A 13,338-nucleotide genomic window follows, 5' to 3' on the forward strand; every position below is an offset into this window, starting at 1 on the left:
AGCCCAGGACCAGACCAGGACCAGACCAGGACCAGACCAGGACCAAACCAGGACCAATTTAGCACCAGAACCACAACAGAACCACCCCAGAACCATACCAGGTCCAGACCAGGACAAAACCAGGGATGGACAAGAACTGTACCAAGATCGGACCAGGACCAAACTAGGAACAAACTAGCACCAGAATCAGATCCATACCAAGAGTAGATCAGAATCAGACCAGGACTAGACCAGGACTAGACCAGACCTAGACCAGACCCAGACCAGAACCAGACAAGAATCAGACCCGAACCAGACCAGGGGCTAAACCTGGGCCAGTATCCCGCACTGAGAAGATGTCCATCCAAGCGTCTTGTAGCACCTCTCTTGCTCTTAGATTTGCACTGTCTCTCTCTATTGTGTTAGAAGAAGATGACCTATATTTTGGGGACCAACTGCGCGATGGGGTGTGCCACTGTATGTAACATTACAGGGTGTAGAACTGAAGACTACTATGTGCTACAATGAAACTCACTTTGAGAAAAGTTTGCCTCGACTTTTCTGTCTCTGTGTCTTTGTCCTAAAAATGTAATAATGAGACGGGGGCGGTGGAGAGGGTCAGAGGAGCAAAAGAGGGGGTCTGAGGAGCAGAGAATGCAGAGGAGAGAGTTATTAGGAACAGAAGATGAAGAGGAGAAGAGCAGAGGAGAGTGGTCAGAGGAGCAAAGGATGCAGAGGTGATTGCCAGACAGGGAAGAGGATACAGAAGAGAGACAGAGCAGAGGATGCAAAGGAGAGGGTCAGATATAGAAGTGTATTGGTCACTGTATTGTCTCAGTTGAATCTGACATGCTGCAATGTAACAGTGTGACAAATTGTATGAAAGCCCTGTGCCTGGGGCCCACCCACAGCAACCCGGGCTGGAGCACTCGGAGAGGTTACCCAAACACACGGCAGCCTCAGGACTTTCCAGCGCTTTTCCATCTAATTACCATGATGTCAGAGGGTCCGTGCGCCGTGCGTAATGGCTCTATCCACAACAACACGAGCCCTGCGCGGCGCTTCCACAGACACAGCGGCTAGCACTGACGTGGGGACACTGTCAACACACGCGCCCCACGCACACGAGCCCACGCACACGAGCCCACGCACCCGGAGCCACGCACACGAGCCCACGCACAACGCACAGTTCCTTCCAATCTCTAGGTGAGTCTTTTTATTCCAATTAACTTCAGGATTTAAGTTCGTCTGTATAAAGAAACATATTGTGAGATCGTGTTTCCTTATTTAAAGTCACAGTATGTAATTTTAGCAAAAAAAAAAAAAAAAAAAAAAAAAAAAAAAAAAAAGACTGAAATAATACTGTTTTGTTTTTGTTTTGTTTTTTATTGTATTGTATTTTATTTTTGTTTGAAAACATACATCCTTAATGTAACCGTATTTGCATCTCCACAAACCATACCTGTCCTGGAGGCCGGCTTCCTCCTTCTTGTTTCTATGGAAATGTTGTTTCTTTAGCTATAATCCTCCACAGTATGGCATCATCTTCATGGAGAATGTACCAACGGTTTTAAATGACCTACCACCTCCAGAAAGTTAAACACTATACTTTAAATGATTATGATTTAAATTATTATCATAATAAGGCTTTCCCCCCTTTTTATTGAAAGTAGTTTGAGTGAAGCCTGTGCTGTTTTAGTCATTTAAACGTGCGCATGTTCTAATGCGCTCTGTGTATGAGCTTCTGCAGAATCCATCACATAGGCGACACTGAGTCACGAGGGCTAGACCTGGTTCACTTTGGCTCAGCTAATGTCCCAAGCTGTTTTTACGCTATAAATACAAATATATGAAGTCTGAGGCCAAGTATTTAAAAGTCCGTTGCTTAGCAAAGCGCAGTAGCCGTAGTGGACGCTAGAGGGAGTTGTCATTTAAGTGGACAGCAGTAAGACCTGTTGCCAAACCAAATTGATTAGTTCCACTCCCAGCAAAGAAGGCCTACTCGAAGAGAGTATAGGAGAAGACTGACAACAAGTGGTGAGTCTTATCTTAAGAACTATTGCACATTTAAAATCACCATCATAATATTCAAAAGAACCAAAAGTTTAATGACAGGTCAGAATGCTATGTTTTTTTAATTATGTTTTTTGAACTGGTAAGCTTCAAAACAAACAGTATTTGTTTTATTTCTCACTCATTGTGTGAAAGAAGCCCCACCTGATTCATAGATTTCACGATGATGGGGAATTAGAACAGTTAATATAGCGATTAACCATTAAAAAAATAAAGAAAGAAAGAAAAATCATTAAAGAAAACAATTAAAAATATGTTCATATCCATTACCTCTGATGATCCAGAATTTGATGATGTCATAGTTTTAGATGGAGAGCGGGGCCTATTTAACTCTATTTGAGATTCACTGTTTTTAGATGAAATCTGTAAACTTATGATCCACAAATATTGAACCATATCATTATTTCTTTGGGACTGGCTCCACAAACTTGTCATATTAATATCATGCCTTAAAGTCACAGTAAGTAACTTTGAAAACAAAACATAGACCAAATTCTTCCAAGTTGTTGGAAAAGAGATGGTGTAATCCCTCATCAACAGTGTCTTTAATCTACTCTATAATATCTATATATATAGTCATTTTTTTCATTTTGATTATATTTATTGCACTAAAAGGCTTGCATCTCCACAAACCTGATTCTTATTTAACGTAGCGTTTTCTCATTTCCATCTCCATGGAAATGTTGTTCCTTTGGCTATAATCTTCCCTGGTATAAAACTTGTCTCCATGAAAACTGTTTTCGCTCTGTTTCCATGAAATCATGCAGGTTGTGTGCCATCTCCAAAAAGATGCATACTGCAGATTTAAAGTCTTTGCAGCTGACAACAACCACATCTTTGGGGTTAAATAATGGCACCACTGTCTAAAGCTATTGTGAAAAGACACACGCAGACACATTTGTTTATTTATACTGATAGAGAATACATTGAACTTCGTGCCAGTGTTTCTTTCATGCGGACAGGCCCAGTAATTACAGAGATATATAGTATTGGTATTATTCATTGGTATTATGCCAATTCTTTTTTTTTAGATGTCCTCCATGTATGTTTAAATATTTTAGCAATCTCTCCTAGGCCCTATTTAAACCATCCTTATAGTTAGCCAAAAGATTCTGTGTAATACTCAGCCCACAAGCCTGTGTCACCCATGTTCCCACACAACAGTTTTCCATAAATATACCTGAAGCATGATGCAAAACTGTAAACAGCAACTTCACAAACATGATGCGATGTGCAGCAGTTTCATTAGTGGGATGGACACAGACTGTGTTGTGATAGCACTCTGAAGGGGGAGTGATGGGGAGTATAAAACACATTATTTCGGCAAACATAGCCTTTGCAAAACAATAAAAGGTAACATGCTTATCTAGATATGTTATGTGTTAGCAGTTTATACCCTACAGAAGGAAAATCCCCCCTCTTTAACCATAAACCATGACAACAAATCTGCAATCTGACAGTTAAACAGCAAATTCCACCATAGAATTCTGACCTGTCCTCACTCAGTTTAAACTATAGGGAGTCTACAATGTGCTGATGTCACATAAACACAACATACTTATCACAGTCTTACCACACTTCACATGCTTGTGTTCATCGCATCCACTTGACAACATGGAGCAGCCTATGGAAAGGAGTGTGACATGAATGCACAGGATTTAAAGCTGCACTGTGGAACGTTTCTGTTGCTTAATTACCTGGAATGTCCCACATCATGGCATTAAACTTGTCACTCTCCACAGAGACAAGGATGGGATCCCACAAGGCCACATTAGGTCAGATCTGTGGAGAGGAAAGCGTATTCACATAAAAAAAAATCAAAAAAAAATCATATTTTTAAGACAATAATAAATGTGTAATGGAACAAATGTAAGGCCGGTAGAATAGCCAACATTTTGTACACAAGTAAGAGTAACTAACATTACTTAAAATTACTCAAGCAAGAAAAAAAGTATTTGGGAAAAGTAATACTCAAGAAGATGTTTGTATGTCTGTGTAATCCCTCAGTCGCCCAGTTCTGATTCATAGTAAAAGCCAAAGTTAAATCTGTCAACTGGACAAAAAGTTGTAGGAGGGAAGATGTTTTGCTGCTCATCCAAGTTGCTTTTTCACTTTTGGTCAAATTGCTGATGTACACTGCCTTATATCTATTTGAAGGGAGGAGCTAACTACACTGAAACTGTTATTGTTTGAGACAAACTAAATCATATCTGGAGGAGTGGTGCAAGAAACACAAATGTTCAAATCATTCCAAAATGTCAACATTTGTCTTTTGTCATGTGCAGACTTACTCACAGGGAGGAAGAGGAACCACAACTTTTACAAGTGCACTGTTACTTCATTAAAAATATTCCTCAAGTAGGAGTAAAAGTATTCTGCTAGAAAAGTATGCTGAAAAGTACAATTAAAAAAAAAAAAAGTTGCTCAAGTAAATGCAACTGAGTAACCTCTGTAGATAAATGCCATACTTAATAAGGTTCTAGACAAGGCAATAAAAAGCAAATGGCAGACCCTCCACCAGATAAATTACATAGTGCACCTTTAATGTTAAAAGCATATAGATACTTTGCAGTGACATCACACTGGGGGTGTTCTACATCTATCTATATGGAAGCATGTTCAGCAGTTACCATGGTGACACAATGAACAAATTAGCAAACACATGAGCTTTTAGATGGTCTGAAAACTCAAGAAAAAACAAAAAACACAAAATGGATTTAAACAACACATTTTCAGGAGCCTGTGATCAATACTAGCATCCATGGTCCTGTTTAATTGTTAACTTTAATTTAACTTTCAACAAAAAAAATAAAATAAAAAATAATTTCATGTATGAGAGTCTTATTTAACTGTACAAATCAGCTCACCTGTTGTAGATGCAGCCAAGTCAGCCCTTTCTGGCCAGATTGTGTTAAAAATAAAGCTCAGATTAAAGTCCAATTTGAGTAACTTCAGACAGAGTAGAGAGAGAGCCAATTAGCTTTACACCACCAGGGAATGTTGATGACATCAGTATCAGTATCAATAGGGGCTCCCTGTTGATGACCATGGATCTATTAAAATAAATAGCTGATCACCTGCCTGTGCCACCTCTCCCAGCATGCAACTCTTTCACGTCCTCCTCCTGCTGGTTGCCGGGGCGACTGTAGGATGCATTGCCGTGATGACCACCCTACATGGTGTGCGAGGCTGTACGGTGAGGGAGTTCTCCTTTGTGGCACAAAAACCTGGATGTAAAAGCCTGCGGATCAGCACGGAGGCCTGCTGGGGGCGCTGCCACACCTGGGAGGTACTGTCTCACATGTGTCAGATACCCTCCCAACCCCCTGTATCTCTGTGGGTCAGATGCCCTCCCATTGTTCTATATCCCTGTATCAGATGCCCTCCTGTTGTCTTACATCCCTGTGTGTCATATGCCCTCTCATCCTCCTATATCCCTGTGTGTCAGATGTCATCCTGTCCTCCTGCATCTCTGTGTCAAATGCTCTCCAATCCACTAATGGACAAAATTTCTAGTACCCTTCGGTTAATGAAAGAAAAACTCACAATGGTCACAGAAATAACTTGAATCTGACAAAAGTAATATTAACAATTCTATGAAATGTAAACAGTGAAAGTCAGACAATGCTTTTCAACCATGGTTGAACAGAATTACTTAAAAAAATTAACTCATGAAACAGGCCTGGACAAAACTGATGGTACCCTTAACTTAATATTTTATTGCACAACCTTTTGAGGCAATCACTGCAATCAAATGATTCCTGTAACTGTCAACGAGACTTCCGCACCTCTCAGCAGGTATTTTGGTCCACTCCTCATGAGCAAACTGCTCCAGTTGTCTCAGGTTTGAAGGGTGCCTTTTCCAAATGGCATGTTTCAGCTCTTTCCAAAGATCCTCAATAGGATTTAGGTCAGGGCTGACAGAAGGCCACTTTAGAATAGTCCAATGTTTTCCTCTTAGCCATTCTTGGGTGTTTTAGCTGTGTGTTTTGGGTTATTGTCCTGTTGCAAGACCCATGACCTGCAACTGAGACCAAGCTTTGTGACACTGGCCAGCACATTTCTCTCTAGAATCCCTTGATAGTCTAGAGATTTCATTGTACCCTTCACAGATTCAAGACACCCTGTGCCAGATGCAGCAAAGCAGCCCCAGAACATAACAGAGCCTCCTCCATGTTTCACAGTAGGGACAGTATTCTTTTCTCTATATGCTTAATTTTTCTGTCTGTGAACGTAGAGCTGATGTGCCTTGGCAAAAAGTTCCATTCTTGTCTCATCTGTCCATGGGACAATGTCCCAGAAGCTTTGTGGCTTGGCAACATGTAGTTTGGCAAATTCCAATCTGACTTTTTTATGATTTGTTTTCAACGGTGGTGTCCTCCTTGGTTGTCTCCCATTAAGTCTACTTTGGCTAAAACAATGATGGATGGTACGATCTGGCATTGATGTTCCTTGAGCTTGAAGTTCACCTTCAATCTCTTTAGAAGTTTTTCTGGGCTCTTTTCTTACCATTCATATTATCCCCCCATTTGATTTGTCATCAATTTTCCTCCTGCGGCCACGTCCAGGGAGGTTGGCTACAGTCCCATGGATGTTAAATTTCTGAATAATATGTGCAATTGTAGTCACAGGAACATTAAGCCGCTTGGATATGGTTTTATAGACAAGCTTTACCATGCTTGTCTATAATTTTCTTTCTAATCTCCTGAGACAACTCTTTCCTTTTCTCCCTATGGTCCATGTTGAGTGTGGTACACACCATGTCACCAAACAGCACAGTGACGTGTGAAGATTGTAGACACCTGTGATGCTAATAAGTGGACACACCTTGGATTAACATGTCCCTTTGGTCACATTATTTTCAGTGTTTTCTAGGGGTGCTATCATTTTTGTCCATTTTGTTTAAGTAATTCTGTTGAAGCATGGTTGAAAAGCAAGGTCTGGCTTTCATTGGTTACATTTTTGTTTATTATTACTTTTGTCAGATTCAAGTTATTTTTGTGACCATTGTGAGTTTTTCTTTCATTAACCGAAGGGTACCAGCAATTTTGTCCATGTGTGTATATCACTGTGTATCAGATGTCATCCCATCCTCCTATATCCCTGTATCAGATGTCCTCCCAATCTCATCTTTAATTTTAACTGTACACTGCTACTCAATGCTTTGTACAAGTTTTCATTATTTACACATACTCACATAGGTAATGTTGGGCAAAGTGTTTTGCCTCAGGAAACAATGACACCATGCACTAGGCTGCGCTGGGATTGAACATCTGACCTTTGGGTTTATGGGTGAAAGCATTAAAGGGCATGTAACAGCTTTCATTCTGCCTTGGTTTGGTGGCATCTGTAGTATCCGTGGTGATTATTTATTATAGTTTTAGACCAGCTTTCTTAAGCAGCTGTCTGTGGAAAAAACTGAAAAAAGTACAAAAACTCATCAACACTGAAAATTCCATCCCAAATACAAGAATTTACACACAAGGAAGAACTTTTTCTAGCAATTTAAGCATTTATTTCAGATCATTTATTGTTATTAGTCAAATCATAACTACTGTGTAATTCAAAATTTGGATCCAAACTATTGTGAAGTATTCAGTGAAAATACTCATAGAAAATTATCTGAGTTGTAATGTCTCTGACAGTGCCCTCTTGTGTCCTGTCCTGACAGAAGCCCGTGCTGGAGCCGCCCTATACCCATGTACACCACCGGGTGTGCACCTACAGTCGCATCCGCCCCATGACCGCCCGCCTGCCTGGCTGCCTGCCCCACATCTCACCTCTCTACCACTACCCACTGGCCATGTCTTGTCACTGTGCCATATGCTCCACTGTGGACACCGAGTGCGAGACCTTCTGAGGCTCCACACACCCCACATAAAGTCTCTCTGTGTATTTCTTCAAAACTTCATTTAAGTTTGTGGTCATGTTCTGCAATGTCAAAATTCCAGATAGCGGCCAGGGCAAGATGCTTTCTTTCATTCATCTAATAGCCATAACCCATGTACATTATTGATACTTTTCAGTGATACTTCATGTATCTCTAAAGGCAGAATGTTTAGGACTTACCATAGTGACACAATACTGAGATTAGCAAATACTGTCAAAAAAGTTTTAAGGTGATCTGAAAATTCAAGAAAAAATACAACAATTAAAAACACACACACAAAAAAACAAAAAAACAAACAAAACCCAAACAAAACATTTTTAAGAGCCTGTGATCAATATGAGCATTCAGAGTGTGACTAACTGAAAAGTTGTTGGCTAATGCTAGCTAGCTTGTGACTGTAGTCTGCAATCTGTTATCTAAAAGGGACTTGTTTTACAGCACAAAACAGATCATCTGTTGTATTTCCAGCTAAATCAGTTCTTTATGGTCAAATTGTGTTAAGAGAGTTAAATTCAGATTAAAATCTAACTTGAGCATCAGTTTCAGACAGAGCAGTCTATTAGCATCACACCTCCAGGGAATGTTGATGACATAAGCTGCAAAGTATCAATATCTAGGGATGCAACGATATTAGCGTATAGAAAAATATGCCAGATTGGGTTTTGGTTCCATGATATTCTGATTGCACCTATAATTGGATGTATAGACTATTTACAGGTTGATTTTGGCCTAGAACATCTCATAATGTTTGAATTCATACAAAGCTATTCAGTAGTGATGTGAAGAATAAATCACAGTCACATAACACAATTGGATCTCTTCTGTTGTAAGTTAACTGTGTTTTAAGGAAATAAGTGTCATTTTTCTGTGTCTACTCTGGTATCAGTTAATATCCAGTATTGGCAGATACTTAAAGTAAAAGTAGTGATATCAAAATTGACAAAGCTGCATCAGTGCATCACTAATTATATCTGAAGCAAGAACTGAAATTTTTAGCATTCTGACCCTCTCTTCTACATCCTCTACTCCTTTGTATTTTCTGCTCCATCTGACCCTCTCCTCTACATCCTCTGCTCAGTCTGACCCTCTGTGTGAACAGACATAAACACTCTTCAAATGAGACTGTGTAATGTGTATGTCAGATGCCCTCCCATCCTCCAATGTGCATGTGTCAGATGCCCTCCCATCCTCCTATATCCACGTGTCAGATGCCCTCAGACCCTCCTATATCCCTGTGTTCTTAAATCTCACACAAAATCTCCAAACCAGGACTAAACCAGGTCTAAACCAACACTGGAGCAGGACTATAGGATTGATTGCTCCATTTCAAGTTACTAGGTCTGATCTGCAGAAATGATCTATAGACACAACATGGTTTTGCAGTCATTTATTAGAGTCATTTATTTAAAACTTTATCAAAACAGTGCATTTGAATGTTCATCTCAATGACATTTGAACATCTCTTAATAAAATAGACATTTACAAAAGTCCTCTTAGCTCAGATTCATGAATATAAATATTGGTACATTCTCTAATGCTTGGTCTGTTCTAGTGGTTTGTGCTGCATATGTATATGATCTGTTTACTGCAGAGGGTTGTGCCCTGCTCAAGTGTCCCTATGTGCTCAAGTTAGTTGCCAACCACTTCTCACATTCAGTCTTCTGGCCCTGTGGTAAGCGGCAGCGGCGGGGTTAGTAGCGGGACTTGCGGCACATGTCACAGCGACAGGCTCGGGCAGTCAGGATCTCAATCTCATCATGGTGTCTGCCTCGCGGGCAGTCCAGACGAACCTTCACCTGCAGACAAACCACATTACATTGACACTCATTTCCTGAAGATTGATTCTAGCCTTAACTACTTACTTACTTTACTAATCTTAACCTAAGCCCCAACCTTAACCTATGTGAACTCAGATCTGAACTTTAAACCATGTTGTTGATCTAATTTTAAAAAAAATTACGCCATGGACCTGATTTTTGTCCAATAAAGGAGGCAGGTCCCCATGACGTAAGTGTGTGTACAGATTTGAGTCCTCAAAAAGTAATACATATCCACCCACACACATGCAGACACACACTAGAGTAAGATACACTTTATTGTCTCTGTAGGGAAATTTGTCCCCTGCATTTGGCCCATCCTTTCATGTCAATGGCAAGATCTCCAGATCTTGAGCTGATCTTGGTCAAGACTACCTTAGCTACAGGATGTGGCCTTTTGGATTGATGGGGGAAACTAGAGTGAATGTTCTCCCAGTGTCTGGGTGGGTTTTCACTGGGCAAACTCCACACAGGGTGTTGATCTCAGAGGCTCCTTGGTATGAGCCATTAGTGCTAAACCCTCAGCCCCTATGTCATCCCTCTCAAGAGGACTAGATGCTCAGTTCCACCTGCTGATGTCTTCAGTGCTTGTCTGGACTTCACTAAAATTCTTTAGTGTCATGTTCAGAGGAGGCCTGGCCCCAGAGCGGAGTCTAAGTGCACGTTTTTAATGATAATAGTAAAACCTTGAGTATTCCCTGAATAATATAGCCTTAAAACAGTACACACTTTACACATAGTAAGTAGATGGTCTCTCAGAGCATAGTACCTTAGCCTCCTTGCTGATGGTGCAGCAGCGGGACGCAGACGTGATGTTGTGGGTGAAGTTGGAGGCCACGAGCACAGAGTACCTGGAAGGGAAGGCGCTGGACTCGCAGTAGCCCACACAGGCGTACACCAGGTGGGTTCCCCGACACGTACTGCGCCGGTCACTGTGGATGGTCACGTTGAATGCTGTCCAAAAAGACATGGCTTTATTTATTTATATTATTAGCGTTTGCACTTACTATGTGTATAGATACAAATAATTATGCTGCACAAAAAAAATACAGTAAGATGAATTTAAAGAAAAAATGGATAGAAGAGAGAAGGAGGGGTGGCATGGGAACAACAGTAACTGTGGTGAATGAGGGTATATTGTTTGGATTAGTCCTAATATACGATTATGGTTATTAATAGTACAGGATTTCTTGCTGTCTGACAATTGAGTAGCGGAATGGCTTTATTTTTATATTATTTTTTTTATGTGTGGTGGCATTGTATGTACCCAAGGTATGCGGTGGTGGTGCATTAAAAAAATGCAGGGTTTTCTGCTGTACAGAAGGTTATGGAAGACACATGTTTAGAGTGGGGCTGTGTTGTGGTGACTCTGGTGCTTGGTGCTACTCACGGTAAAGGTGGCACCCCGGGGCCAGGCCTTCATGACTCGAGCACAGACTAGAGAGCAGCAGCAGGGACATGAGCGGCACCAGCAGGTACAGGGGGATGGAGCTGCGGGACATCTGGGACAGTCCTATAAGACACCATAAGGAGCACTGCTGTGAGTCATCTCTCCTCTGAACTTCCTGACCTTCTGCCACAGCACAGTTCAACCCTCAATCCCAGTTACTCTCAACTACAATAACTTTAATGGTTGTGATTTAGTTGCTAAAGGACTGAATAGAGATAAACTAAATGAGATTGGTCCTACAGTTAGTACTAAGCATGTGCAGGTCTAAGAACAGGGTGTGCTCAAGGCAGTTCTCCATGTGCTTGTTTCCTGTGAATGTTGGTTCATCTGCCTGTCTGTTATGGACCAGTAATTGTTTCAATATTTGATTTTCTGTTGGTGAAATCAACTGTCTGTGAAGTCCTGTGAGGCAACTGCTGTTGTGATTTTGGACTGCACAAAATAAATAGTATTGAATCAAACCATTTCTTCACATGTATGTTACTTACCCAGATGTTACTTACTAGACTGCTATATTCTTATGGTGTAGTATTGGTAAGAGACAGACTAGGTGCATGCATTTAGTCTCAGACAGAGGAATGACTCCTACATACAAAATAGTATAATGAATGGACTTTAGAGCAGTTCACTGTGAGTGGCCCCCTCACATACACACATGCGGACTGTACACAGCACTGAGACAATAGTACACCTGACTATGACCTGTGTTAAATACTAAATGTTGTAAATGGCCCTGAGGGGCCCTTGTACCAGAGTGCGGTGCTTTCCCCTGCTGTCATTCAGATGTGTAGCAGCTCCTGTGGACACAGACAAAGCTCTCACTATACTCTACTATGTACGTATATTATCTCTACTGTACCCTTCACATGTTCGCATATTATACTCCACTGTATTCTGCACTCCTATATCTGTACAATACGCTGCTCTTGTACTCTGTGCCCATCCTCTCTCCTCCAATGAACCAACACACGTGTGTAAACACAGTCAGCTTTTCCTCACACTGTGGGGATCCCTCCTGACCCTTGGCCCCAGACTGGCAGCTCTTTCCAGGGACCCTGCACACAGAAAGCAGAGGAGAGGGGAGGAGAAGAGAGGGACAAGAAGAGGGGAGGAGAGGGAAGGAGAGGGAAGGGAGGAGCAGAGGGGAGCTGAGGAGAGGAACAGAGGGAGCAGAGAGGAGCAGAAGATGAAAAGAAAAAGAAAAGCAAAGGAGAGGGAGCAGGGGAGCAGAGGGTCTGTGGGCTGTGATGGCAGGGCCCAGGGGACTTCATTACTCTGGGTCAGGAGTGTGCACATTAACATGGGAAATGCCCGGCTTTTTCCTCCCCTCAGGCTTGCTTTTGTCCTAGAGGAAATGGGCTGTAATGTCCCCCTGTCTAAGGGACCACCTCTACAGAGCCGGACTCTCATAGACCTACGGGTGCTCTGTCCTCTCACTATGTACAACATATTTCATTTCATTGAACTGAACGCAAGACAATTCAACAGTTCAATACATGTTTAAAGGTCCTATATTACATAAAATAGACTCTAGACTCTTGTAAGCTTTAAGTCATAATAGAATGTTGTTACATCATCAAAAACATACCTAGTTACATAGTACATAGAAATACATAGTTGTCTTTTGTTTCAATCACACGTTCGAGTAATCCTTTATTATTAGTCTGTCTACACCTCCAGAGCTCAAAATGCTCTGTTCCACCTTGTGAGTAGGTTAACAGCTACCTGTTACCCTTAGTTCAGTGGAGATTGGCAATTCCAGGGATGAAATAATCCAAATGGAGTTTAAAAACAAAGTGGAACACTTCCTGTATTATGACATTAAATCAGAAGGTGAAACAGGGTGTTTTCAGTTTGAGAGAATAATTCAGCCTAAATATGCAAATTTGTGTTTTAAACGTGTGAATGAAACAAAACGCAGCACCAGGTATGTTTTTGATGAGCAAACAACATAGATAAAAAAAATAGCATAATATAGGCCTTTTAAATATCACATGTATTAGACACTTGGCATCCCAGTGGCAGCAGGCTGGTGAGTGCATCCACAAGTCATACAGGTACACCACTCATAAAAGTACTTTCTGTAGACTCATGTACTGCAAGTATATACATTGTTTGTAGTACATTGA

The 13,338-nt window shown here is 41.1% G+C and overlaps 2 protein-coding genes across 2 annotated transcripts; one reads left to right on the forward strand and one right to left on the reverse strand.

Moving 5' to 3' along the window:
* Window positions 1-5,152: 5,152 nt before the first annotated feature.
* On the forward strand, window positions 5,153-7,912 carry LOC117386056 (glycoprotein hormone beta-5-like). Its single transcript, XM_033983363.1, has 2 exons — window positions 5,153-5,341; window positions 7,724-7,912. Exons 1-2 carry the CDS (start codon window positions 5,153-5,155, stop codon window positions 7,910-7,912), a joined length of 378 nt encoding a protein of 125 aa, XP_033839254.1.
* A 1,721-nt stretch (window positions 7,913-9,633) lies between these two features.
* LOC129457072 (glycoprotein hormone alpha-2-like) lies at window positions 9,634-11,261 on the reverse strand. Its single transcript, XM_055228885.1, has 3 exons — window positions 11,150-11,261; window positions 10,529-10,713; window positions 9,634-9,738 (listed from the first exon to the last, which is right to left on the reverse strand). Exons 1-3 carry the CDS (start codon window positions 11,259-11,261, stop codon window positions 9,634-9,636), a joined length of 402 nt encoding a protein of 133 aa, XP_055084860.1.
* Between the last annotated feature and the right edge of the window lie 2,077 nt (window positions 11,262-13,338).

Source organism: Periophthalmus magnuspinnatus, chromosome 18 (assembly GCF_009829125.3).
Source record: "Periophthalmus magnuspinnatus isolate fPerMag1 chromosome 18, fPerMag1.2.pri, whole genome shotgun sequence".
Classification (NCBI taxonomy): Eukaryota; Metazoa; Chordata; class Actinopteri; order Gobiiformes; family Gobiidae; genus Periophthalmus; species Periophthalmus magnuspinnatus.